The sequence below is a fragment of the Ursus americanus genome, chromosome 21 (assembly GCF_024610735.1).
Source record: "Ursus americanus isolate L20-20 chromosome 21, mUrsAme1.1.p, whole genome shotgun sequence".
NCBI classification, from domain to species: domain Eukaryota; kingdom Metazoa; phylum Chordata; class Mammalia; order Carnivora; family Ursidae; genus Ursus; species Ursus americanus.
Genome location: NC_142147.1, coordinates 4,039,920 through 4,063,626, shown reverse-complemented (window position 1 = coordinate 4,063,626; position 23,707 = coordinate 4,039,920). Strand labels below are relative to the sequence as shown.

Below are 23,707 nucleotides of genomic sequence, written 5' to 3'. Positions count from 1 at the left end.
CCAGGTCCCAGGGTTCAGCCTGAAAGTCTTTCCGTGAGCACCTACTGTGTGCTGGGGGCTGGGGCTTGGGCTCCCCTGAGAGGGAACAGTGCCTGCCTGCCTGTGAGCTGAGCATCTGCCTGCCGACCGGGAGGAGGCGGGACAGCAGCTGGCCGGAGGGCCGTTTGGCGTCTGCTCCGTGCAGAAGAGCAATGACCTGGTCGCTTTATTCACTGTGTTTCTTCCCGGGGAGTTACGTGCGTCCCTGGGCCAGCTGGGAGGCAGGACGGGCGGCAGAGCCTGTTTCAGATCCTCTGGCCCAGACCCTGCCCTCGCCCCCGGGCCCTCCCTCCGGTTCAGGGCGGGCTGTGCCGCAGGAGAGCAGGATGGCCCGGGACCGAGGCATTTCTTGACTCTTTGGACCACTTTGTTTTTTTTTGTTTTTTTTTTTTGAAGATTTTATCCATTCATTTGACAGAGAGAGAGACAGCCAGCGAGAGAGGGAACACAAGCAGGGGGAGTGGGAGAGGAAGAAGCAGGCTCATAGCGGAGGAGCCTGATGTGGGACTCGATCCCAGATCGCCGGGATCACTCCCTGAGCCAAAGGCAGACGCTCAACCGCTGTGCCACCCAGGCGCCCCTGGACCACTTTGAAGCATATAGTTCTGTGGTGTGAAGCACGTTCACAGGGCTGTGCCAAGGCTGCCCCCGTCAGCCCAACTTAGGCGTCCTCCCCTTTCACAGACGAGGAGGCAGAGGCCATGCAAGGGGCTTGCCCAGCATCCCGGGCAAGTGGGAGCCCGGAGCAGGAGCTGCGAGGACCTCAGCGGGCCGGGCTCCTCCGAGTTCTTTCCTGCCCTGCCCCTTCCCACTTGCCGGCTCAGGAACCCATCGAACATATGCCTAGAACCCAGTGTCCAAGAACGGGGACCTGGCCGGTACTGCATGTGGGGTGCATGTGGGGGACGTGGCTGCAGATTGGGTCTTACTCCCATCGCTGACTCTGGCCTGCCTGTGTCTCCTCTCCCTGCAGACCTGGGACGAGGAGCTGGAGCGGTCGGCGGCAGTGTGGGCTCACGAGTGCCTCTGGGAACACGGGCCCACCAGTCTGCTGGTGTCCATTGGGCAGAACCTGGCCGTCCACTGGGGCAGGTAAGAGCCAGCGCAGTCCCCCATTACTTGTGAACTGGCTGCCCCTGCTGAGCACCTACTGTGTGCTGGGCTTGGTGCTCGCTGTCCACTGTCACATTTAGTTCTCAGGACCCCCATGCCGTTTACTTGTGAGGGAACGGGCTCAGTGCCCAGGGCCACTTCCGAGTAATTGGCAAAAACGGATGCGAGCCTGCTTGTTGGCTCCGACACTGATCCCCGGGCTCAGGGTTTCTAGCTTGGGTGTTCCATTCCACTTCCTTGAAAGGCTTCCCGAGCCCGTTGCGGCAGGGAGCTGGCCGGGTGAGCTGGGAACACGGGAATGCTGGTCTTGCTGGCTGGGGGAGAGTGTCTTCTCTGTCCTGGCATGTCCTGGCTCCGCTCCTCCTCCAGGCCCAGCCACATCCCACCTGGCGAGCAGCTGTCCCTCACCATCCCCTCCTCATCCGGCTACAGGGAGGCTCGCCCTCACCACCGAGGCCCTCTTGCCCAGCTCTTGAGTGTGGTCTCTAAGATGCACCCAGTTGAACACCCACCCGGCTGAGGGCTGGTTTCCGTAGGGGACACAGGGCACGAGCCTCGGCTGGTGCAAACTCACCAACCAACCAGACAATGTGCCGTGGATGCAAGTCCTCTGGGGCTGGACCCAGGGCTGCCCGGGAGCTCAAGGCCCGCTTGTGCTTTGCTGGCATCACTGAGAAGTTGGACCGGACTTGAAGTATCCCCTCAAAGTCCGGGTTGCCTGACTTGCAGCCCAGATATTCTCCAGTTCTGTGAGCACCTGCCTTCAGTGTAGCTGTGAGCAGTCCGGGTCCTTTAGGTCAGTGCTTTTCCAGGACAGACCCTGAGCAGGTGTCCTCAGGGGTCCAGACACGGGACTTCGAGGAAGTGAGTCAAACACCTGGTTTTGTTGTTTTTTTTGTCTTCTGGTGATTTCTGCTTTCTGTAAAATCAGTCTCCCGGTAGCATGAAAAGAAAATGTCTACAGGGAGAAAACCCGTCATTCCACCGTCCTGACTCTGCAGCCAGATCGTGCTGGACGCCTGTGTAGCATCTGGCTGTGGGCCGGCATATTTTTACATCGTGGTAACGGTGGCCAGGACAGCCTTTCATTCTTTCTCCCCTTCTCATACAGTATCAGACAATTCTTCTATTCCGTAGCCGTCATGGTGATGGCTGTCAAGGCTGCCGTTGGGCCCTCAAGCCCACAGGCCATTCTTGGAGCTGGTCTTGCTGCTGCTGTGTCCAGCTAAGTGCTGGGACTGATGGTGCAAAGCGCACGAAGAGCTTGCCCCTGCAGGATGCAGAGTGCCACCTGCTTTCCCAAAGAGCCCCCCTCGTTCTCCGGGCCCCCGAAGCAGCCTGGCCGTGGTGCTCGGGGGAAATGGATGGGCTCGGGTGTCCCCACACAGCCCTTAGCTCCGTGGCTGTGTGGCCGCCAGCGTCCTGCCCCCAGCCGGCTCCGGCTGCATCACTGACCACCACCATGCGCTCTGGGCTCTGACGGTAATTGTTACAAGACCTCTAACTGCCCGGCTCACCACAGTGCTCTCAGAAACAGCCAGACCCCTCCTGTCTTCTCTCTTTATCGAAACCGCTTTGTTTATGCTAGCTGGTGACGCTGACGGGGGTTTGTGTCCAGTTTATTTTCTTTCCTGGGAAGAAAGCAATGATGCCAACCCCGTGGATGGGGCCAGGCGAGGGGGCTGTGGCCACCCACGGGGACGACCAGGGTGGGGGCTCGGGAGGGCTCGGGATCGAATCCTAAATAGGAAGTTCTGGAAAGGGTTTGCCCACGTGACGACAGAGCTCTGCACCTTGTATGTGAGTCCGTGGCTCCCCCCCGCCCCGGTCCCAGCAGCTGAGGAGTGAAGCCAACCACGATGATACGAGAGCCTCTAGGCTCTTGTTCTGGGATGACGGGGACCTGTGCGCCTTGTTCCCCATAGCTGGCTATTTTGGGGCTTTCAGACCTTCCCCAGCATCCCTTCTGTGCATTACCCAGACTATTACTTACTCACTGTTTTTCTCCGACTTGGTTAAAGAGACTCACGTTTTCAATCAAGTTGTGTTTTAAACAATCGTATCTGGGAAATACGGGGTTAGTGGGCTGCATGTATTTCCCCAAATGGACACGGGAATAAATACAGAATTGTAATATAAACAATGACTCCCTGGGGGCCAGGCAAACACAGGTGGCCTGTGGGCCACCCAGGGACACTCCTGGAACCAAGGCACTCGGGGGATGCCCAGGTGAGCTCCTTGCAAGCTTGGGTTTTAGGCACTCAGAGCAGGTGCTGGGCAGGATTTGGGGTTGTTTGCCCACAGCAGCCCCTCTCCAGCCCACCCCATGGGTGGCTGTGCTGGGAGCCATGGTCTCAGTCTATTGAGTGTGTGGTGGCCGGGACATAACCAGCTGATCTGCCCCTGCAGGTACCGCTCTCCCGGCTTCCACGTGCAATCCTGGTACGACGAGGTGAAGGACTACACCTACCCCTACCCCCATGAGTGCAACCCCTGGTGTCCAGAGAGGTGCTCCGGGCCCATGTGCACCCACTACACACAGGTAACCCCCAAGGCCCGAGCTGAGACCTCAGCCCAGGACCTCCAGACCCCATCACTTACCTGGCCCTGTAGGACTGCTACCGGGTTGGAAAACTCTGCTCTGTCATTACCATAATGTTTTCCTTTAATTTGGTGTTACTTCAAGTACAACTGCTGGGCTGAGCTTGGGTTTGTGACACAAGCATGGAAACCGGGAGTAAGCACTAGAAACTTGTATGGCGATTTTCCGTCACTGGCACATTTTCCTCATGTGTGGTTTGTTTTTGTTTGGTGTCTGTGTGTGTGTGTGTGTTTAACAAACATATGGATCTTTCGGGGGTTAGGGAGAAAATCTGGTCCTTCACCCCTTCACAACATACACCCCTTTAGCACCACAGCCTGGAGATCAGGCCAGACTATGTTGCCCTGCTGTGCCTTGTCCCTGGCTCTGACACGTGGATATCATTTTTTCAGATAGTCTGGGCCACCACCAACAAGATTGGCTGTGCTGTGAACACCTGCCGGAGGATGAACGTTTGGGGAGATGTTTGGGAGAATGCAGTCTACCTCGTCTGCAATTACTCTCCAAAGTAAGAACAAGTAACATGGTTGTATGGGCTGGGATGTGTTTGCCTGCCATGGAGGACCCAACTAAAGTTGACTTAAATGGTGAGGTCTCTTCATTAGTTCACATAACAAGACATCTAGAGATTGGTGCATCCAGTTCAGCTTAAAAGCTAAGAGGTGTCAGTGAGGACTCAAGTTCTTTCTGTTTCCCTGCTGTACTGGCCTGTCCTCATGGTTCCAAGATGGCTGCAGAGCACCAGGCATCACATTTTCCCCAAACTAAAGGGGAAAGAATGGTAGAAAAGGGCTTTCTCTTAGGACTTTCTCAGCTCTGGCCCACTTTCTCCTTATGTCATTGACCAGAACTAGATCACTTACAGACAAGGCAGGAGGCATGAGATTTCCCTAATTGACTTCAACCAATGAAATTGCCCAGTTGGCTTTGCAAGTCATCTGCTGGGACTCCCTGAGAAATCAGAAGCTGGAATAGCTGTTGCCTGGCCAACCAGTGGGATATGACATAGCAATATTCTTTTTTTCTCTGAAAATATGCAGCAGGTAGCAATCCAGGAAACATATTCATGCTAGACGTAGTTTTTGCATTTTTATGTTTTCCCTTCTAGAAAAGACCACACGGAGCCCCTATGTCTCAGCTCCCTTCCTCCTCATAGCATCCTGATATCATCAGTGTGCCATGTATCCCCCTATTGACTCATTCACCTCCTTTGCTCATCAAATATTGTGCTGCTTCTCGGAGCACTGCCCTCCCCGTGTATGGCCTGTGGTTTGCACGCCGGCCACGGGGCTGGCCACCACCCTAACACCAGGCCCTGCACACAGTGTGCCCTCGAGGCATATTTGCTCAGTGACCGAATGAAACGAGGATGACCTCACCTATTTGGTTTGGGTCAGGAGCGGCCGTGAGGAGGTGGGATGAGGGGGAATCGCTGAGGTCAGGGGGAAAATAGACACTCTCCGTCAAGCGTCTGGCATGCCCGTGCTGGCCATGCCTCAGCAGCCCACAGGCCCGGCGTGAGGGCAGGCGGATTAGGTCATCGCTGGGGGGTGGGGGGACGCCAGCCCCGTGGAAGAGCAGTAACTGGCCCGCAATGGTGGGATCCCCGGCAGAGTAGCCAGTGGGGCGTGAGGGATCTTTCGAGTCTATGTATTAAAAAAACCACACCTGAAGATCTGATCAGAAACAGAGTTCTGCCTTTCTTAGCGCCCAGCTGTTTTCTTGAAAAAAAGAATAACGTATGGATGATACACGCTAGTTTTAAGTGTGCGGCTCGGTAAATCCCACACGTGTCTGCGTGGGACTAGCCAGCGCGGGCGGCCAAGGCTGAGGGCCAGAGGCTGCACATCTCAGGCAGAGGCGCGGCGGGGCCGAGTGCTGGCGATTCCCTTCCTGCCTGTGTCCTCGCGTGGCCTCTCTTCAGTGTGTGCACGGAGAGGGAGGGAGGGAGAGAGGGGCTCCCCGGTGTCTCCTCCTTTAGAGACACTAATCCTGCTGGATCAGGGCCTTATCCTGTGACCTCACTTCACCTCGCTTACCTCCTGGGACACCCCATCTCCGCACACAGCCACCCGGGGGTTAGGGCTTCAATGCAGCAATTAGTGGGTGGTGGGGAGACACCCATTCAGTCTGCGTGATACGTATGTACGCCTGTAACTACCGCCCAGCTCAAGATGGAGCATATTTCCAGGGGCCTGGGATGTCCCCCAGAGGGGCCGCCGTTCCAACATCCTTCCACATCGCTCAGTCTGTCTGGTTTGGACCAGACACGGATGCCCTTTCGTGCCAGCATCTCCTTTGAGATTTATGCCCGGCGTGGCCTGTTTGCTGGGCCGTTTCGATTGCCGTGTGGTGTCCGTGGCCTTTTCCCTCAAGAGTCTGAGCCCCCGGCCATGCAGGACGCTGAGCCAGGCACCCGACCTTCCAGCACCAGCAGGGCCCCCTGACCCCCATGGAAAGCCATCAGAAATGCCGCCCAACAAGCTTGCTGATTCAGCAAATGCTCACACATGGCCTTCACCATGAACACCTGGCCTGAGGGCCTCCATGCCATCACTTGGTCACTGCACGACCTCCTGCCGTTGCCCCTGTTACAGAGAAGGAGACAGAGGGTCAGGGCTGAGGATAGCGGTGGGGGTCACACAGCGGGCGGGGTCGGAGTCCAACCTGGGGAGTCGCTCTGGACTGCTCGGTGGAGGAAGGCTGAGGGAGGCCAGGGCTGGGCTTGGCTTAGCTTAGCAGCAGGGCTCTGGATCTCCTTCCTGAGTGAACAGATGGGTGACCAACCAGGTCAACCCCAGAAGGAAGTTTCTAGAAGGAATCACAGAGACTGGTCCCAGGTCATGCGTGGCTCCAGCTTGTGCTGCCAAAGGCCCAGGCTCTGGGAGAAGGGCTTGGGGATACCGCTCCGCACCTGCTACCTGGCCCCTGAGAACCAGGCCCTGAGCGGCCTCCACCTACCCTGCCTGGGAACTTCAGAGGGAGATGGACGGTGTCCATGACATCCACAGAGACCTTGGTCCCAACCCTGAGGGCAGTGTGGTGCAAAGGCTCTGAGCCCCTCCACTTGCTTGCTGTGTGACCTTGGGCAGGTCACTTAACCTTTCTGAGCCCCAGTGGCCTCCTCTGAAAAAGGATGGAATTCCAGCACGTCCCTCCTGGATGTTGGAAAGATGGAGGGACCTGGCTGGAAGGAGCTAGTAAACATGAGATCCTTCCTAAAACATGCTGACTTTTTACTCCTTTGAGAAATGGCTCAACACGGGGGATCTCGGCAGCTTTCCAGTTCGAAGGTGTTGGGGCTGGGCTGGGGAGTGGCGGACAGTGTTCAGAGTTGTGTAAAGCAGGACATGGGCAGATGTGGGGCCCGGGGGGTGGTGACACACACCCCAATGCGACGGGACCAAGGTGCTGGGGAGGAAGGATGTGTCGCAGCTCCTGACCCGGAGTCTTCGAGAATTCTCTAGTCTCCGTGCAGCTGCCTCTCCCCCTTTACCCGGCACACGCTCCCTCCTTCCTCCCCTGGACAGCCCAGGAAAGGGGAGGGGGGGCCCAGGTCCTTGGGAGGCACCGCTCCTGATGGTGTTTTTGGTGCGTCCGCAGGGGGAACTGGATCGGAGAAGCCCCGTACAAAACCGGCCGGCCCTGCTCCGAGTGCCCACCCAGCTATGGAGGCGGCTGTAAGAACAACCTGTGTTACCGAGGTAGGAAGTGACTTCGAAGCCACCCCAAGTGGCTGTCCCCTCTGTCATGGGTCCGGGAAGAGCTGTCGTCAAACAGGAAAACTCAACAGTGAAGTCAAGGCGCCCCCTCCTCCCCTCTCCTGCCTGTGCAGCCATGAGTGGTGGGCAGACCCCCTCTCCAGTCCCAGGGCTCAGCCCCCCAGCTCCTTGGGGATATGAGGCCGTGCTGGCATGTCCCCCAGGAGGCGAGTCCCGTGGCCACACCCTGAGTTGGGTGCTGGCCGCACACGCGTCCCTGCTGTAGTTGGCATGGTTTGGTATAAACACACAACAAACAAGACCGCGCCTGTCCCAGGTGACCTCCAGGCTGGGCAAGGGTTCCCCCCCGGCTTGTTGGCCTCCTTCCTTCCACCCTTGTTTGCCTTTTGCCAATGCCTCGCCTGGATTTGTCATAAATGTTCATCGTTCCCTTCCCCCCATGGCCCAGGCAGATGCCTCACTTTCGGGGGCCGTGGATCTGCCATGTATCCTACCCCTTGTTTCTAGTTGGCCACTCGGAACGTTTCCAATGTCCCCGCTACTATAAGTAATGCGTCCTGGAGCCTAAAGCCTTGCTAACGTTTTGCAGTATTTTCTCGGACTCTACCCCAGGAGGGATGGAACCCAGCCCGAGAAGCTAACTGGGTGTTTGTGTTTGGGACATGTTGTCCCCATGGCTGTATGGGGAGGCGCTGTGACAGCAGAGAGGGGCCTCCCCAGAGGCTTGGGCGTGCAGGAGAGGGCGGTTCTCCACACCAGGCTTTCCCTGTCAGTCCGCTGGGCTCTGGGGTGCAGAAATGGGTAGGCTGGGGGGCGGGGTGTCCCAGACCTGGTCGAGGCCCAGGGGCCCTGGTGTCCCGGCCAGCAGCTCATTGCTGGTTCTGCCCGTCGTGGGGGCGAGGGGCAGGAGATGCAAGGATCTGGACGTGGGACAAACCTGTTTGTTGCTGCTCCCTGGGTCGTGTGTTATCCACGGGCAGCGGAGTGCCCAGGGGGCAGACCGAGCTGGTTCTCAGAAACCCCCCCGTCGCTCTGCCCAGCAGGAAGACCAGCGTGACACAGCAGTCTTCCGTTGGGTACGTCAGGCTGCAGAGGGAGGCCGCGCATTTGGTGTGGCTGCATTGGCATCTGCGGCGTGCGGGACGCAGCCGGGTGATACCTGTGCGCATGGCCGTGGCACCTGATGCTTAAGGCCCTCCGCTCCTAAGACTGGGGTGCAGTGGGTCACGGCCATGAGCAGGGACCCCTGTCTTCCCGGTGAAGTAACTGATGTCGCGGAGTTTGTAGCAGGAACAATCGGCTGTCGTCTGGCGGCATCAGGGAAGGCCTCCTGAGCAGGTGGCCGTGGAGGAGGAGACACAGCCTCGGGCTGAGGGCGGGGGAGGGTGCTTCCCGCAGGGCCAAGAGCACACGCGGCGCCTGTAGGTGTTAGGGCGGCGTGGTCATGAGCCCCGGACACAGGGAGGCTTGCTAACTGCAGTTTCTTCTGCTCGCCCACCCCTCTTCTCTGTCTCCGAGGTGGGGCTCCACACGCTTGTCTTTAGTGAACACCCCCCCGCCCCCCAGAAATCCCCGGTCTGAGTCCTGCATTCACGGGACATGGGTTCTGGAACCCAGCACACTTGCTTTGGGAACAGCTCGCCTGCCGCATTCCAGCCGCGGGACCCTGGGCAGGCCGCCCCCTCTCTCTGAGCCTCCATCTCCCTGCCTGGAGGTGGGGGTCAGGGCAGGACAAGATTGTGGGTGGAGGCTGGCCCTCGGGCCAGTCCGGGCCCTTCCCTGTGTCCCTGGCAGGCAGGGCCTGTGGCCGCTGTCCAGTCCCCCAGGAGGGGTGAGTCCCTCGTCAGATCCCGAGCTCTGGTTTGGGGACCGTGGGAGAGGGAGGCCCGTTGAGGCTTCTCCTTGGGTCTCCTGCTATTCTTTGCTCAAGCCCAATCTCGTCGTAGAGCTGTTTTCAGGGTCTGTCAGCCCCTCCGTGAGGGGCTCCAGGCACACGAGTCAGAGCTGCTTGGGCTAGGGGTCGTCTCCACGGTTACCGGAGGTGTGTACGCGGGCAAACTGCTCGCTGTCTTTGGGCCTCCGTCTACCCATCTGTAACAGTGGCGGTAAGAGTCCCTCTGTAGAAGCTTTGCCGGGAGGATGCAGAGAGAAGGACGTGACGTGCTAGCATAGCACCTCACATAGTGCTTTATAAACACGGTCATTACCTCCTCGGAGAAGTGGGGGTGGGGAGGTATGACCGCACTCATCACCTTGCATGGGGTCCTTCTGCACCTGCTGGGGGATGTAGGCCCTCTCCCTGCCTGGGGCCCTCATCCATGTCGTGAACCTGGCCGATACCTTCTCCTCCTTGGAAACACAGCTCTGGTGTCACACCTCCTCCAGGGAGCCTTCTCTGACTACATGGCAGTGCACCTGCTTCTGGGCCTTTTCTGCCCCCAGACTCTCCTGGAACCCTGGTCACCTGTTGTTCCAACTGCCAGTTTGCGCTGAGGGCTCTAGGGTCATGGAGCAGATGTACTCTGCATGCCGTCTGAATGCCTATACTGCCCATACGCACAGAGGCTCATTTTCAAAGAACAAATGCACACAAAGACAGCTCAGATGCTGGGTTACCCACCCAATGAAGCCTTTGTGCTTGTTTCTTTATTTTTGGTGGAAAACACCCAAGTTCCCTTGGCAGGCATCCCCGTTTTCTTAGCTAACCGGGCAGAAAGCCTCCGGTAAAGCAGCTTATCTGCATTAGCTACTTAATCAGCAACGATTGAGGGCACCTGGCAAGGCCTTGACCTGTAATGCAGATGGAGCAGGGTTAACGATAGACCATTCCAGACGTTTCCGTCCCTCCAGCCTGAAACTGCGAAACTGTGTGGTGATCCAGGGTGTGGGCTTCATGGACGGGCCGCTCGACGCTCGGCTGTGTGAGCTTGGGCAGGTAGTAGCCTCTCTGAGCCTCGGTTTTCCTGTCTGTGAAACAGGGCTGATCGGGCCTCCTGGGGAGCGAGGAGTGCACACCAAGGAGGCCCCGAGCCGGCGGGGAATCATTCAGTGCGTGTCCAGTACACATTAGCCGCGAGCTCTTGTCACCACCTACAGAACCAGGTGGGACTCTGCAGGCTGATGTAAGCAATGCCCTGGGGCCCGAGACCCCTGGTCTGGAGCTGAACGGTGCGCACAGTAACCTTGCGGTGAACTTGGGCATGGAATTTCCCCAGGCCCACGCTGCTCCACACAGGGGACCTTAATTGGGATGTGCTCAAATACAGCCTGTCCTCTGGGTCAGCATTCCACTTTTCATGTGTGTGTCTGAGGGCGAGGACTGTCTGCCCATTTTCTTAAATAGTGAGCCCTCAAATGCTTTAGACAGCTTTACCAAACTATATTCGGCTGAATAAAGCCGCGATTATGAGGTATAAAAATCCTAAAGGCCAGTGGAAGAAAACCTGGCTCATTCCAGAGATAGCTCTGGCTTCCAGGGAAGGGCGAAGCTGAATGGCCACATTGATGGGAAGAGCAGACCCGAGACAGAAGGTGTGGACCAAACGGCGTTTGCAAACCCAGCGTCTTCGTAAAGATTTCGCCTATAGCTTTTGGCTCCAAGGGGTGCTTTCAGAATACTCATCGTGAATGTCTTTAAACTCAGCTGGGACTCTTTTTTTCTTTTTCTTTTTTTTCCGAAAGAACTCAGAGAATTCTTTAAGGGTTAGCTCATCCTTCATTCAGCAGATTTTGTGGAGCAAAACTGTGGCTGGGAGCCGGGTGTCTGGGGTGGGGGTTGGGGGGATGAAGCAGGCTGGCTCCCCGCCCCAGGGAGTTTGCAGCTGGTGGGAGGGGCAGGTGGTGGTGGCCTCATGGCTGTCAACAGAGCTCTGATAAGGATGGCCCTGGGGCTCAGGACTGCCACCCGCCTTCCGTTTAAGTCCCACCCACTCTCCTCACCCGGGGGTGGCGGCTGTGCGTGGGGGGACTGGCCAGTGAGGCCAATGCGGCTCATCCCAGCATTGAAAAGCCCTGGAGAATTGGCCCTGGATTCGGAGCTCGTTTTGGATAGCCACAAAACACCTGGTCCCCCTTTGGAGAAGAGACATCGTTGCTGCTAAGGAGAAGCAGGAATGAGGCTAGGGGATTCACGAGCACTTGGTGGCCACTTGAATTTTAGTCCAGTGCCACAGAGAGGCCTGGGAGGGCCTCCCAAGGTGGGGGTTTCCAGCTCTGGTCCTCAGACACCGTTGGGGGATGGGTGTGCACACTAAAGGTGGGAGGGCTCCCCCTGCAAAGCTACGCATCAGTTAGTCCTTGACAAGACCACGCAAGCAGATAAAAATAGCAAGACTTTTCTGTGCGTTGGCTGAATTCACAGCTTGGTACCTGATGACCTGCAGGTGGGTGCTGATGAGCGCCCACAGGTGTCTCAGGACGGGAACTGGAATGTGCACGGATGCTCGTGAGAAACGGAATTTGGTTAATTAACCTGTGTTAAACCTGGGGGTCGTTGTGTTGGAGAAGAGATAATATTGGGGGTGGGAAACATGCCGGGACCCAATGGAGTAACTCTGTAACCTGCAGTTGGGTCTTTGGCTGGTTATACACGTCGGGCGGCAAAGCTTCGGTGCAGGGAAAGGCTTCGGCTTGGTGGAGTGGTGACTCACAGGGGCACAGAACCGAGCAGAGTGTGCCCGCCGCCAGCATGGTCCAAGGACACTGACACGGGTCATTGTGCACCACGGAGGGCATAAGACCGAGGAAGACCCCTCCCCCAGTGAATACGGGAGGCCAGAGGGACATCAGGCCAGACAGTGCCAGCTTGGGGGCAGAGGGCGAGGCACCCTCTCGAAGCTGCTTCCTCGGGCAGGTGGAGACGTGCGGGGGAGGGACAAGAAGCCGCTGTGATCACCCAGGTGTGGGCACTGGGGTTTGCGCCTCCGGTCGGCCCAGCTGCTCCTGGGTCCAAGGCAAACACGGCGCGCAGAGAGCCTAGCCACCTCGCCTTGGCTGTAGAATTCCCCCTGGCCGGCCCGGCTCTGAAGTGTAACTTTCTCTCTGCCGCTGAACCGACCCTTTGTGACCATGAACCTCAAGCCAGTCCCAGTTTCCCAGTTGCCCTTTTCCCCGCAAAGTGCATTTTTGTTGAATCCCCCCCGTGTTATCTTTCTCGCCCTCTCCACTATTAAAAGAAGAGACCTACAGCCCCAAACCCGAAACAGACGAGATGAACGAGGTGGAGGTGGCTCCCGTTCCCGATGAGAAGCACGTCTGGGTCCAGCCGAGGGTGGTCAGACCCACGAAGCCCAAGAAAGCGCCCGCGGTGAACTACATGAGTGAGTTGGGGCTCCGGCCTCTGCCCCGGGACTGCCTCTGCGGGGGGCGGGGGGGCCCCGAGAGGTCTCAGGTCAGCAAACAGTGGGGAACAGGGTGGGTGTAGCTGCAAAAGCACAGCCCTAAGACATTTTTGAAAAAAGGTATTTTTAAGTCACTTCCAAAGCAAGCATCACGGCAGTGGCGTGTGGGTGGCGTTTCCCCCTCCCCCGCCCAGCATTTCAAGGTGAGACCTTCTCCTTTCAAAGGGGTCCTGGGCTAAAACTGAGTTTCTCTGGAGGTGCCAGTGGGACGTGGATCCCCGGGGCTGGCTCCCGTGGGCTCTGGGCCTTCTTTGCCACGGACCGGCTGGTGACCGGACCCTCACCGGCCTCTGTGAGACTTGGTTTGCTCATCCATACAAGGGGACAATAAGGGCCACGTGGGGCTGCCGTGAGGCTCATGTGCAGTGACGGGGGCCACCCGGTGTCAGCTCTGAGGTCATCACCACAGTGCCTCCCACGGCTCGCCTCGAGGCTCCTGGAGGCCCCCAGGTGGGGAATAGCATCGCGCTCACCCCTTGCCCGTCTTTCCCCTGCCCTGCCTGCACGCTCACCTCACAGCCTCCTTCCTTTTGCCCTCACCGCCCTCCCACCCGGAGCTCCGTGTTCCATGTCCCCGATGTAGCCCCTTTATGGAGGGTTCGGGGCTCCAGAGGGGCATTTTCTCATGGGCACGACACAGGCCTGGGCTGTCCGCCCGGGGTTCTCTGTGTCCCTCTAAGCCTCCCACGGCATAAGACAGGGCTCCCTCACTCTGAACAGGGCCGAGCTCGTGTTTCTCTGAACCCCCCCTAGTTTTTCGGGCTGCTCTGTCCCTGCCCTGCCTCACCAGTCTCTGTCCTCGTGGGCCTGCCGGTGTCTTTCGCTGGGGACTTCTGCCCACTTCATCATTCCGTAGCTTTCTTTCAACCAGAAAGTACACCGACGCCCTTGTCTGTCCAGAAGTGAAAATTGTTCCATTTTTTAGAAGAGTGATTTAAAATTACAAAAGAATATATGTCTTTCTGACAAACTGTAACACTGTGCCAAGATTCTGATGTGTCCCTGGAAAACAAACAAGGAGAGCTTGAGAGAACTCATCTTGGCTGGAGAAGGCCTGTGAGTCCCACCCTTCCGGAACCCTCCAGGCCTTCGGGGCACTTGGTGTGGGCCAGGCCCCCCTTCCAAGGCCACACTGAGTTTCTCAGTGAATGCTCCTAGGAACGGCACCCACGGCACTTGTCCCCGCCGCTCCTCTGTGGAAACTGAACCTCAGAGGGGAAGGCACATGTCCAAGGTCACATGGCTACTCTGAAGGGCCGGGTCTGCGATTTGGTCCTCACAGCTGAGGCCTGCAGCCATTGGGCAGTGCTCTCGCTCAGGTTATGACATGGATTCCAGGATGTTCCAGAAAGTTCGTCGGAGCGCGGGGTGAACCGATCCTCCTGTTTGTGTGATGTGAGTTCTTGCCCTTCTCTCCTAGCCCAAGTTGTCCAGTGTGACACCAAGATGAAGGACAAGTGCAAAGGGTCCACATGCAACAGGTAAGGTCTGGGCTGGAGCCCTCTACCGCCCATGTCCACAGCCCTTCCTTCAAAGGGCCTGCTGTGGGTTACAGGTCACGTCATGAGACTGACCATGACATCTCCGAGGTCCCTTTGACTGTCACCATTTATTAAGAGCCTGGCCCACGAAGATGATCTGTGTCTGTCAGCCCAGAGCAGGGCTTCTGAGCCTCGGTGCTACTGACACTTAGGGCCGGATGATTCTCTGTGGCGGGGCTGTTCTGTGCCCTGTAACTGGATGCCAGGAACACCCCTACCTCCAGCTGTGATGACGAAAAATGGCACCAGAAATTGCCCACCGTTCCTTGGGGGGGGGGGGAGGATAAAATCACCCCTGGTGATAATAACCTTTGACTAGGGAGTTGGCCCAGGCTCTGGGTCTCCTCCCACCTGGACATAGACTCCAGTTAAGTGTTTCATCCCCAGTGGGGAGGAGGGGCCCGAATCATGGATGCCGTGGGTGTTAGTCCTCTAGGAGTCCCCAGGCTGTAGACGTGCAAATAGCAGCTGTGCTGTAGACCTAGAGACCTGGTGAGGTCGGGGCTCCACTCCACCTGTGTGTGTGTGTGAAGAGGGTTACAGGGTGGCCCGGGGTTCTGTGCAGGGGACATTAGGGTGGGGGCCGTGGGGGGCCCATGTGAGCTGGCGCTGTTGGCCACTGACAGATGCCACGGGCCCGCTGTATGACCTGAGTCCCCGCTGGAGGAAGGGCTGCCCGTGTGTTCCCCGGTAGTCGAATGCGGTCATCTCGCTGATGGACTCACTCAGGATCGTCCATTCAGATGGTGAAGAATGGTTGCCAAGAAGGACGGGTTTGGTTTTGGCAATGCAGCTGCTAGGCTGCTCTTTCTGGCAGCAAGTGGCCAACAGGTGCAGTGGCCTCGCGCAGAACCTCGGGCTCACGGTCAGAAAACCATGTCCGCGGTAGAGAGTGGTCCTTAGTCCTCTTCCTCTGGTTCTGGTGTCTGTTTCTCTAAAGGTGAACCGTGTTACTTAGTGCACACGCTGAAAAGAGAAGGTAGCAGTTCCTCCTTCATGCCGTGGGGGTTTGGAATTTGGTTTGCCAGGAGAGCGCTCCCCTTGGACTTTGGCAGGAGTGTCAGGAAGTAGACTTTAAACGACCTGGGATGAGGTCACTCAAGGGCTCGCGCATCCCACGAGCAGCTGGTCGCATGTACTGCAGAAGCAAGAGCAGGCAGCTTGCTGGTGAGATGAGCAACATGTGGCACCGAGGGGTGCTGGCTTAACCGCCCCCGTGCCCAGCGTTAGGGCACACCCGCACGGCTCCGGGATGTTCGGAGCGCTGAGTGGTCCCTTTGTAATGACGTGCCTTTCTGTGCCACGAGCTCATTGTGAGAGCGTCACCCTGAGTAGTCAGTGGAGAAAAAAGCATGAGGTTTGGGGAACATCCATCAGATAACATTGAGAAAGTTCCAGAGTCGGGGTAGCTGGGACCCTCTGCAAGCAGGGAGGAGGACTATTGAGAACTATGACTCCCTCACCTGCAAACACAGGTACGTCCGCCGTCTGTCTCCTCGAAGGCATTCTGTCACCTGGTGTTTGACCAAAATAATATTTACCGGACCTTTTCCCCCCTGACTTTGAAAGGTATTCTTGTTTATGGTAAGTAATTCAGAAACACACCACCACCACCAAAGTTTAAAGGAAAAAAAAAATGTCCCAGCATCTCCCTGATATCCGTGGCAAGTTGGTGTAGTCCCTTCCCGTCTGTTTTCTGTGCACCGGTGAGGTTACCACTGCTTACGTGTCTTGTGCGTTACTGTTTTCATTTAAGATTTTCCAAAGTCAAATATTTTTCAAAGACTTCACTTCTAGGGGAATGCATCAGACTCCAGCGTACGGCCACACAGGCATAGGCTTGGCCATTCCTTTGACGGTGCTGGCTTATTTCTAGTCTTTCACGATTATAAACCCTTGAAATAACACATGAGTCTGACTTTCCGACCCCTGGCTTGGGTTACGCGCTTACAAGGGAAGCTCAGGAATGAGAGGATATGAATTTTTAAGGCTTTCTGGAAGGATTAATGTATGCATTTTCACAGGCAGGAGCAGCAGCATTGGGTTTTATTCTTTAAAAAAAAAACAAAACAAAACCTTGCAATCCAACACCTTAGAAGGAGGCATTTCCTTTCGAGTTGTACCTTCTTTGATGGTGGATGCTTGAGATTTTTTTGTTTTTTTTGGTGCCTTTAAAGCCACTTGTCTTTCTTCTGTGAATTCAGAGCTTCTGTCTGATGTTGTGGGAGAACTTTTGAAGGAGACAAACCCACGTAAATCCCTGGTGAGAGTCCCTCAACACATTCACCTCTGGAAACCATGTGCTTTCTTCCCCGTCAGGTACCAGTGCCCCGCAGGCTGCCTGAACGACAAGGCGAAGGTCTTCGGAACCCTCTTCTACGAAAGTGTAAGTGCCCTGTGGGGGCTCCCATCGCGCGTCTGTGAGGGAGGCTGGTGGTTTTCACGCGACAGGATTTTCCTTCCACCCCTCCGTCCGAGAGCTGCGCCTGTCTCTGGGCGTGCAGACTAGTCGAGCCACCCCGGGGACCTGGGGCTCACCCTCGGGAAGGTCAGTCTGCACCCCAGACCGAGCATTAACGCGCTCCACTGGGTGGGGAGAAAGGGCCGTTTGTCACTGCTCTTAGTTCGTAAAGCCCCTCGGATGAGTTTTCTGAGATAAGCCACCCCAGGAACAAAGACGTGTTCTGGGGAAAGGTGAGTCAGAAGTGGGGTGAGCTTTGGCCGGACGTTTCGGCTTTTCGTGGGTAGAGGACAAACACCCTGGACGTTTCGAAAGAAGCCCGGACAAAGGCGAATTCAGATGTACTTACGGTGCCCCCCTCCCTGCCCGCAGTCATCCAGCATATGCCGGGCCGCCATCCACTACGGAATCCTGGACGACAAAGGTGGCCTGGTGGACGTCACCAGGAACGGGAAGGTCCCCTTCTTCGTCAGGTCTGAGAGGAACGGCGTGGAGTCTTTGAGGTAACTACTCTGTGACGAGGACTCCTTAACGCTTCTCTGTTTTCTGGTTATGAAAGTATTGTCGAAATTTCGAAAAGCACTGAACATTATAAAGAAGTAGGGGAAAAAGACACTATAAAGACGAACTTAACTCCATAGCTCAAAATTCACCCCGCAGGTGATTTACCGTCTCTCCCCCAAGTGGGTTTTCCTGTTTCATTTGGGCTGAGCTTTGACCCCTGCTTTTCTTCCCATCCTTGAGTTTATAGGTTTACTCTTGATGAGCATTTTTTTCTTTCTAGAGACTGAGAATTTTCATTTTTTAAAGATACTGAGTTTTTTTTTTGTCCCCCCCCCCCCAAGATCCTGTTTTTCAGCTAAGGTCTGCAGATGGACGCAGGCAGACCGTCCTCCCCATCCTGACTTTCTGGGGAGCGGTGGGGGAGGCCACATTGCGGTCTGTCCGTAGAGTCAGAGGCATAAACGAACCGGGGAGCATGGAGCCCGACAGTGGCCAAACAGACCTGGCTCTGCTCCCCACCCCGCCACCCCCACGACCTTGAGGTAGTTTCTTCATCCCTTCTGGGTGGCAGCACCTTGCTTGTGAAACAGGGCCCTGGTAGGACCCAGGGCTGACACCCAGCTAGTCCACAGAGCTACAGTGAGCCAGTTTTTTACATGATGCAACTCTCTCACAGTTGCTAGGAAAGATCTGGTGCCCAGAACCCTGAGAATGTGCGCCCCTCCCATGCCCAGGAGCCCCCTCCCCACCCAAGATCTAGTGCCCAGCCCAGCAGGGACACTGGGGACCCTGCTTCAGCTCCCTACAGCCCCAGGCCATGGCGCATCGCCTCAAGAGAGCTTCCCCGTGTGAGTCCCCATCCCAGGGTCTGCAGCAAGGACCACAGTGACCAGAGCCCCTGTGTGTGTGTTCCAAGGAGCTCCACTCAGGACATCTCAGAAACCACATGAGTCATTCCCCTTTGAAAGGCCTGCTTCTTCAAGAGGTCTTGCAAAATTCCCTCTTCATTTTAGCTAGGGACTTGGGGGTTGTGTAAACACGAGCAAGGAAGTCTAAACGGAAGCAAAGCGGAGGCCGAGTGACCTAACGCCAGCCACGCAAGACTCAGCAGAGGCACCAAGGGTGCTGCGGGCTGGTGGGGACTGGGCCCCGCAGGGCCTGGCACGCTCGCTGTCCTGGAGCTGCTTCTGGGCCCTCCCAGTGGGCAATTTTAGATCCGGAGCGGGGTTCTTTGCATTTTAGGCAGTCTACAAACATCAACACAAAGCAAATCAAAGCTTTATTTTATCTAACCTCTAATTGAAATGTAGTATTTCCTGCCAGTATGAATGTTGGCCCCAAACCAGAGTAGCATTAGCAGGGCCCGCAATTCTCTCACTGGGAGAAATCGGCTGCTGCGGACATCTGAAAACACAGTCTCTGCCATCATTACCCTGAAAGGGTAGTGGTTCGAAGACTCGCCTCTTGATCTTGTGTTTACTGCGTTCACAAGGAAGCACAGCTATCACTTGAATGCAAAGTTGTTTTAATACTTTGATAACAATGTCACTAATAACTGATTCCCTGTTAATCTTGTAAATTTACTGTATGCATTTTTTTTAAAGATTTTATTTATTTATTTGACAGAGAGAGAGAGAGACAGCCAGTGAGAGAGGGAACACAAGCAGGGGGAGTGGGAGAGGAAGAAGCAGCCTCCTAGCAGAGGAGCCTCATGTGGGGCTCGATCCCAGAACGCTGGGATCACGCACTGAGCTGAAGGCAGACGCTTAACAACTGAGCCACCCAGGCGCCCCTACTGTATGCATTTTTAAGTCATTATTCTGAGAAGGGGTCCATAGGCTTCACCAGGCTGCCAGAGGTGTTCTTGATACAGAGAAGGTTAGCAAGCCCCACTCCAGAATGTTCTAAGGGCTTTTAGGCTTATAGGAAACAAGTAGGAAAATGTAAAGTTGAGGCTGAAAATAAAACAAATGCAGGAGCAATCTTGCCCTTCTAGAAATGATTCTGTTTGCATTTACCTCATGTTTTCTTTTCCAGCAAATACAAGCCTTCCAGCTCATTCATGGTGTCAAAAGTAAAAGGTAAGCTGGCCAGTCTTTTTTATGTGACCGTAATACACAGGTTATCTTGGGTTTCCCTGGAGATTCTATTCTACTTAGCTATTGATTGAGTGTGTTTGATGTCTGTTAACACTGTAACTCTCAGCACCATGAAGTCTTTTTTAAAGGGGTTCCTGATGAGGTTAATTCTTTAATTTCTAAACATATCTGAACTTAGCATTGGTCCTAAATTGCTAAACCAGAAATAGCACTGGGGTTCCCAGAGGAGTGTCACAGAAATACTAATGCCTGGGTTTAGAGCACCTGATAGGGAGAGTCCATTTCTGCTGGTCGATGGTAGCAGCTGGAGCCCTGTGTTGAGGAGGGTGCTGAAGCCCCATTCTGGGCTCATTAGAAAACAAGACTTGATAGACCAGTAATGTCTGCTGTGAGTGCCAGAGGGAAACACGAGGAAGCACGTAGCATATACTTTCCATCTCTGGCTTAGCTTTTCATATTGCCTATATTTTATATTGCCTATGTATTTTCCTATCGCCGAGGGTACGTTCATTTGGCAGGGTGGGGTGCATCCATGGGAGAGCATGCTGTAAGCAGAGGTGGAGCTGTGAATTCCAGTTGCCCAGAATGGGCACTTGACTGGAATAGTCTCAGGCAAGCAGAGATGCCGGGGCACCCCGCAGAGCTCCTTCCTCAGGAAATTGACCTTGCCGACCCTTCCTTTCCTTTGGGAAAGCAGTTCTTGTCGTCATAGGCCCTGGATGCAGGAATATCTGGTTAGATGTCTTTATAAAAACAGGTAGCAGCTTTTTTTCCATTTTACAAAAATAATGCCTTTTTATTCCAGATAATTTAAAAATACAAAGAAGCATTAAAAAAAAAGAAAAGAAAAGGATTTGGCCCAGATTCCACCACTCAGATAGAACATTGTGAACATTCTGGTGGATAACTTCATAGTCTATTTTCCTGTGATTACCAGTATTTTGCACTGGTAATACATTGATACGCTTCTAAAAATTGAAATAGAATTATGTAAGTTTCGTCACCTGATTTTTAAAAAAATAATAATGTATCCAGAAGATCCTTCTGTGCCTTTGAGTGGTGTTCTCAGCCTTCTTCTAATGACCTCCCCTGCCTTCCATTGTATAGCGTCCCGGGGTGTACAGAGTCAATCCCCTTTGTTGGATTGCTGCCTAGATCTCTGGCCCATCCAAATGACAGGCCGGACCAGGGGCTGGTGAACACAACCACCCTCAGGGGCAAACCTTGCTGCCGTCTGTCTTTGTAAATAAAGTTTTATCAGCACACAGTCGCGCCCATTCATGTACACGTCTGCTATAGCGGTGTTTGCTACAGCAACAGAGCCGAGTGGTTGCAACATAGTCCGTAGAGCCACAGAGACAGAAATATTTAGCCTCTGGCCCTTTAGGAAAAGTTTGCCAAGCCCTGGACTGCTGAGGACACTCTCTCAGAGGCGAGAGGTGGCCAGTGTCAGAGCCACTTTCTTACCTCTGTTGTTAAAAACAAGTGACCTTGAAGAAGAGCTCTAGACTCAGAATCAGAAACCCGGCCTCCCACCATGTCCCGTGCAGACCCAGGCTGGTCTCTGGCCTTTGGGCCTCTGCTTCCTCCTCTGCGTAATTAGAATAAGACCTGCTGTGAGGATAAGGTAGGGGAGCAAATGAAAGGTATCGTGGGTCCTATGGAGAAACTACTGAGGGTGAAAACACCCCTAAGCTGTAGACACACTCAGGCCACGGGGCGTCTCGTCCCTTGAGGGGCCCGAGGTGGTGTGCCCGCAGCGCTAGGGCTTGGCACCTGCTGGCTTCTCGTTCCACCTCCATTTGAGGGTCCCATGAGCCCCTTGTCCGAAGGGCCATCTCACAGGCTGGAGGCCTGAGACCCAGGCTTGCCAACGACCTGACCGTTTCCCGCCGTGTTTCTGTCCCCAGTGCAGGACCTGGACTGTTACACCACTGTTGCTCAGCTCTGCCCGTTCGAGAAGGCGGGGACCCACTGCCCCAGGTGAGGCTTGCTGGCATCTAGTTTTACAAACACAGGGGCCGAGAGAAGGAGGCATCGTGCTGGGTTAGGGGTCATCTCAAGGAGCAAAGCATGACCGAGTTCTAGGTGTGGCCCTTTTGTGCGGACACCCAGAAAACCGACTGCTCTGTGCTCAGAGTCAGACCCGCCGGACCGCTCCCCGAGACCCCTGGTTCTCAGCCCTGGCTGCGGGGTGGGATTGTCTGAGGGGCGTCAACAGGACGGATTCCCGGGGCCCTGCCCAGGCCACTGAGATCTGAGTCTCAGGGAGTGGCCCAGCGGGGCATTGCCCTATTAGGGGCTTCAGGGTGCCACTTGTCCCCTTGAAATCAGCTTCCTGATTCTTGCACTTCCTCTGTGGGTCACTTTAGAACCAGCTCATTATACCCCAGTTTTTCTGAGGTGTAACGTGATAACGTCCACCCACCGTTAAGTATGCAATTTGACATGTCTTGACACATGTGCCCCGTCGTGCCGCCACTGCCACAATCGAGGGTCCGTCGTGCCAGAAAGTTGCCTCGAGTCACCCTGTCCCTCTACCTCCCACCCACGTCCCTGCCAACCGCTGGTCTACATTCTGTCACTGTCATTTTGCCTTTTCTAGCATTTCACGTGAACGGAGCTGTCATAACATGTAGACTTTCGTGTCTGGCTTCTCTCCGTCTGCGTAATGCTCCTGAGATCCATCGGCGCTGCGAGCCTGTCGGTGGTCTTCTCTCGGGTCGCTGGGCGGGGTCTAGTCTGTGCATGGGCCACAGTCGAAGGAATAGATTCTGTATGCGTCTACCCAAACCTTAATTGGCTGATTTTGGGGGGATGATGCATCATGACCTAAAGTAACATTTGGCAATACTTGCTTCTAAAGAATCCTCTTGGAAGCTGTGAACCCCGCCCCTGGGGCTCGAGGCCTATGGATTTTCCAAAAGACTGACCTTAAAACTAACATGTGAACACCCCCGAGGTGTGAGCAGAGAAGAGCCCCAGGAGGGTGCAGGTGAGGGAGAAGACACAGGGCGGGGATTCCGGCTCCTCCTCACTGCGGCTCACATTCCCCTTGGGGCTTTCTCACGGGCTCCCAGTGCCACCGCCACCACCGCTGATCCCCTTTGAATGTTCAGTCAGGGATGACAACCTTTTATTAAATGTTAATAGTTAACCCAAATCTTAAAGAGAAGCGGAAGGAAATTATCTCAGAAAACACAAATGAACAACAACAAAAAAACCTTGACATTGTGCAAGTATAGAAAATACAGGTTTCTGACCTGCCCTTCTAGAAAAAGTAGGACAGAATTTTCTTGCCCAAATTCTTTTTTCTTTTTTAAAATCTCATACATCCTCCTTCTCTCCACCCACCCCTATCCCCTGCCCCCCCCCCCAGACTGTTTTAACTTCCCGATGCCTTTGCCTGGCTCTCTCCCCTGCCAGAATCTTGTCTGTCTTGGGGCCAGATGGTTTCCGGCCGCCATCTTGGTTCCAGCAATATGGTGTACTGTTCCAGATAAAAGCAAAAAACATTTTCTTAAGTGGAGTTCATGCTTTTTCCCAGTTTGAATCTCTCACACCACCTAGGGCCCGCGCCCTTCCAGTTTGAGGTGCTCTCCTTATCCTCTGTGCCTACAGTAGGGCTGTGGTGACTGACCCGGTGGTGATCTAACCCCTTCCGCCTCAGGTTATCAGCGCCCCCTCCCTGGAATAGTCTGACTCACTGAGGTGAGGGCCCTCCACCCTTTCCTCCCTCACACAGGGAAGTGGCCTTTAACAAAGTCTATTGATTATAATCTTCATAATGTACCCATGATATGAATTGGCCAACACCCAAGAAAGGAAGGTACAATCTCTTAAAATCCCATATTCACCTCTCTTCCGTATTTATTCTCTTTCACCTTGTTGTTTCTGCATGTCTCTTTTGTATGGAGTTTGAAAATTCTATATGCAGTGTTTACGAAGAGGGAAAATACCTTTACCCCTGCTAGGGTGGGAGAGGTATTTTTTTTTTCTTAAAGAGTAAACTGTATGGTAGTTTCCTTTCCTGTGTAAGCAGTTAAATCTTGAAATTCAAACAGGGAAGGCCAGCTGCTTCTCAAGAACTTTTGTTTTCTGCTGACCATAACCATCACACACATGTTTCTGGTTTTCTAGAGTTCATTGTCCAGCACACTGCAAAGACGAGCCATCCTACTGGGCTTCTGTGTTTGGAACTAACATCTATGCAGACGTGAGTATGCC

General features: G+C 54.9%; 1 protein-coding gene across 1 annotated transcript in view; it reads left to right on the top strand.

Moving 5' to 3' along the window:
• Nucleotides 1-23,707, top strand: part of CRISPLD2 (cysteine rich secretory protein LCCL domain containing 2) — a 62,666-nt gene that overhangs the window by 19,031 nt on the left and 19,928 nt on the right. Inside the window, exons 3-13 of the mRNA XM_045772774.2 lie at nucleotides 1,013-1,131; nucleotides 3,562-3,694; nucleotides 4,147-4,262; nucleotides 7,358-7,458; nucleotides 12,651-12,794; nucleotides 14,296-14,356; nucleotides 16,736-16,802; nucleotides 17,250-17,380; nucleotides 19,419-19,462; nucleotides 21,391-21,463; nucleotides 23,621-23,696. Coding sequence (XP_045628730.1) covers nucleotides 1,013-1,131; nucleotides 3,562-3,694; nucleotides 4,147-4,262; nucleotides 7,358-7,458; nucleotides 12,651-12,794; nucleotides 14,296-14,356; nucleotides 16,736-16,802; nucleotides 17,250-17,380; nucleotides 19,419-19,462; nucleotides 21,391-21,463; nucleotides 23,621-23,696 — 1,065 coding nt within the window. The remainder of the gene's footprint in view (nucleotides 1-1,012; nucleotides 1,132-3,561; nucleotides 3,695-4,146; nucleotides 4,263-7,357; nucleotides 7,459-12,650; nucleotides 12,795-14,295; nucleotides 14,357-16,735; nucleotides 16,803-17,249; nucleotides 17,381-19,418; nucleotides 19,463-21,390; nucleotides 21,464-23,620; nucleotides 23,697-23,707) is intronic.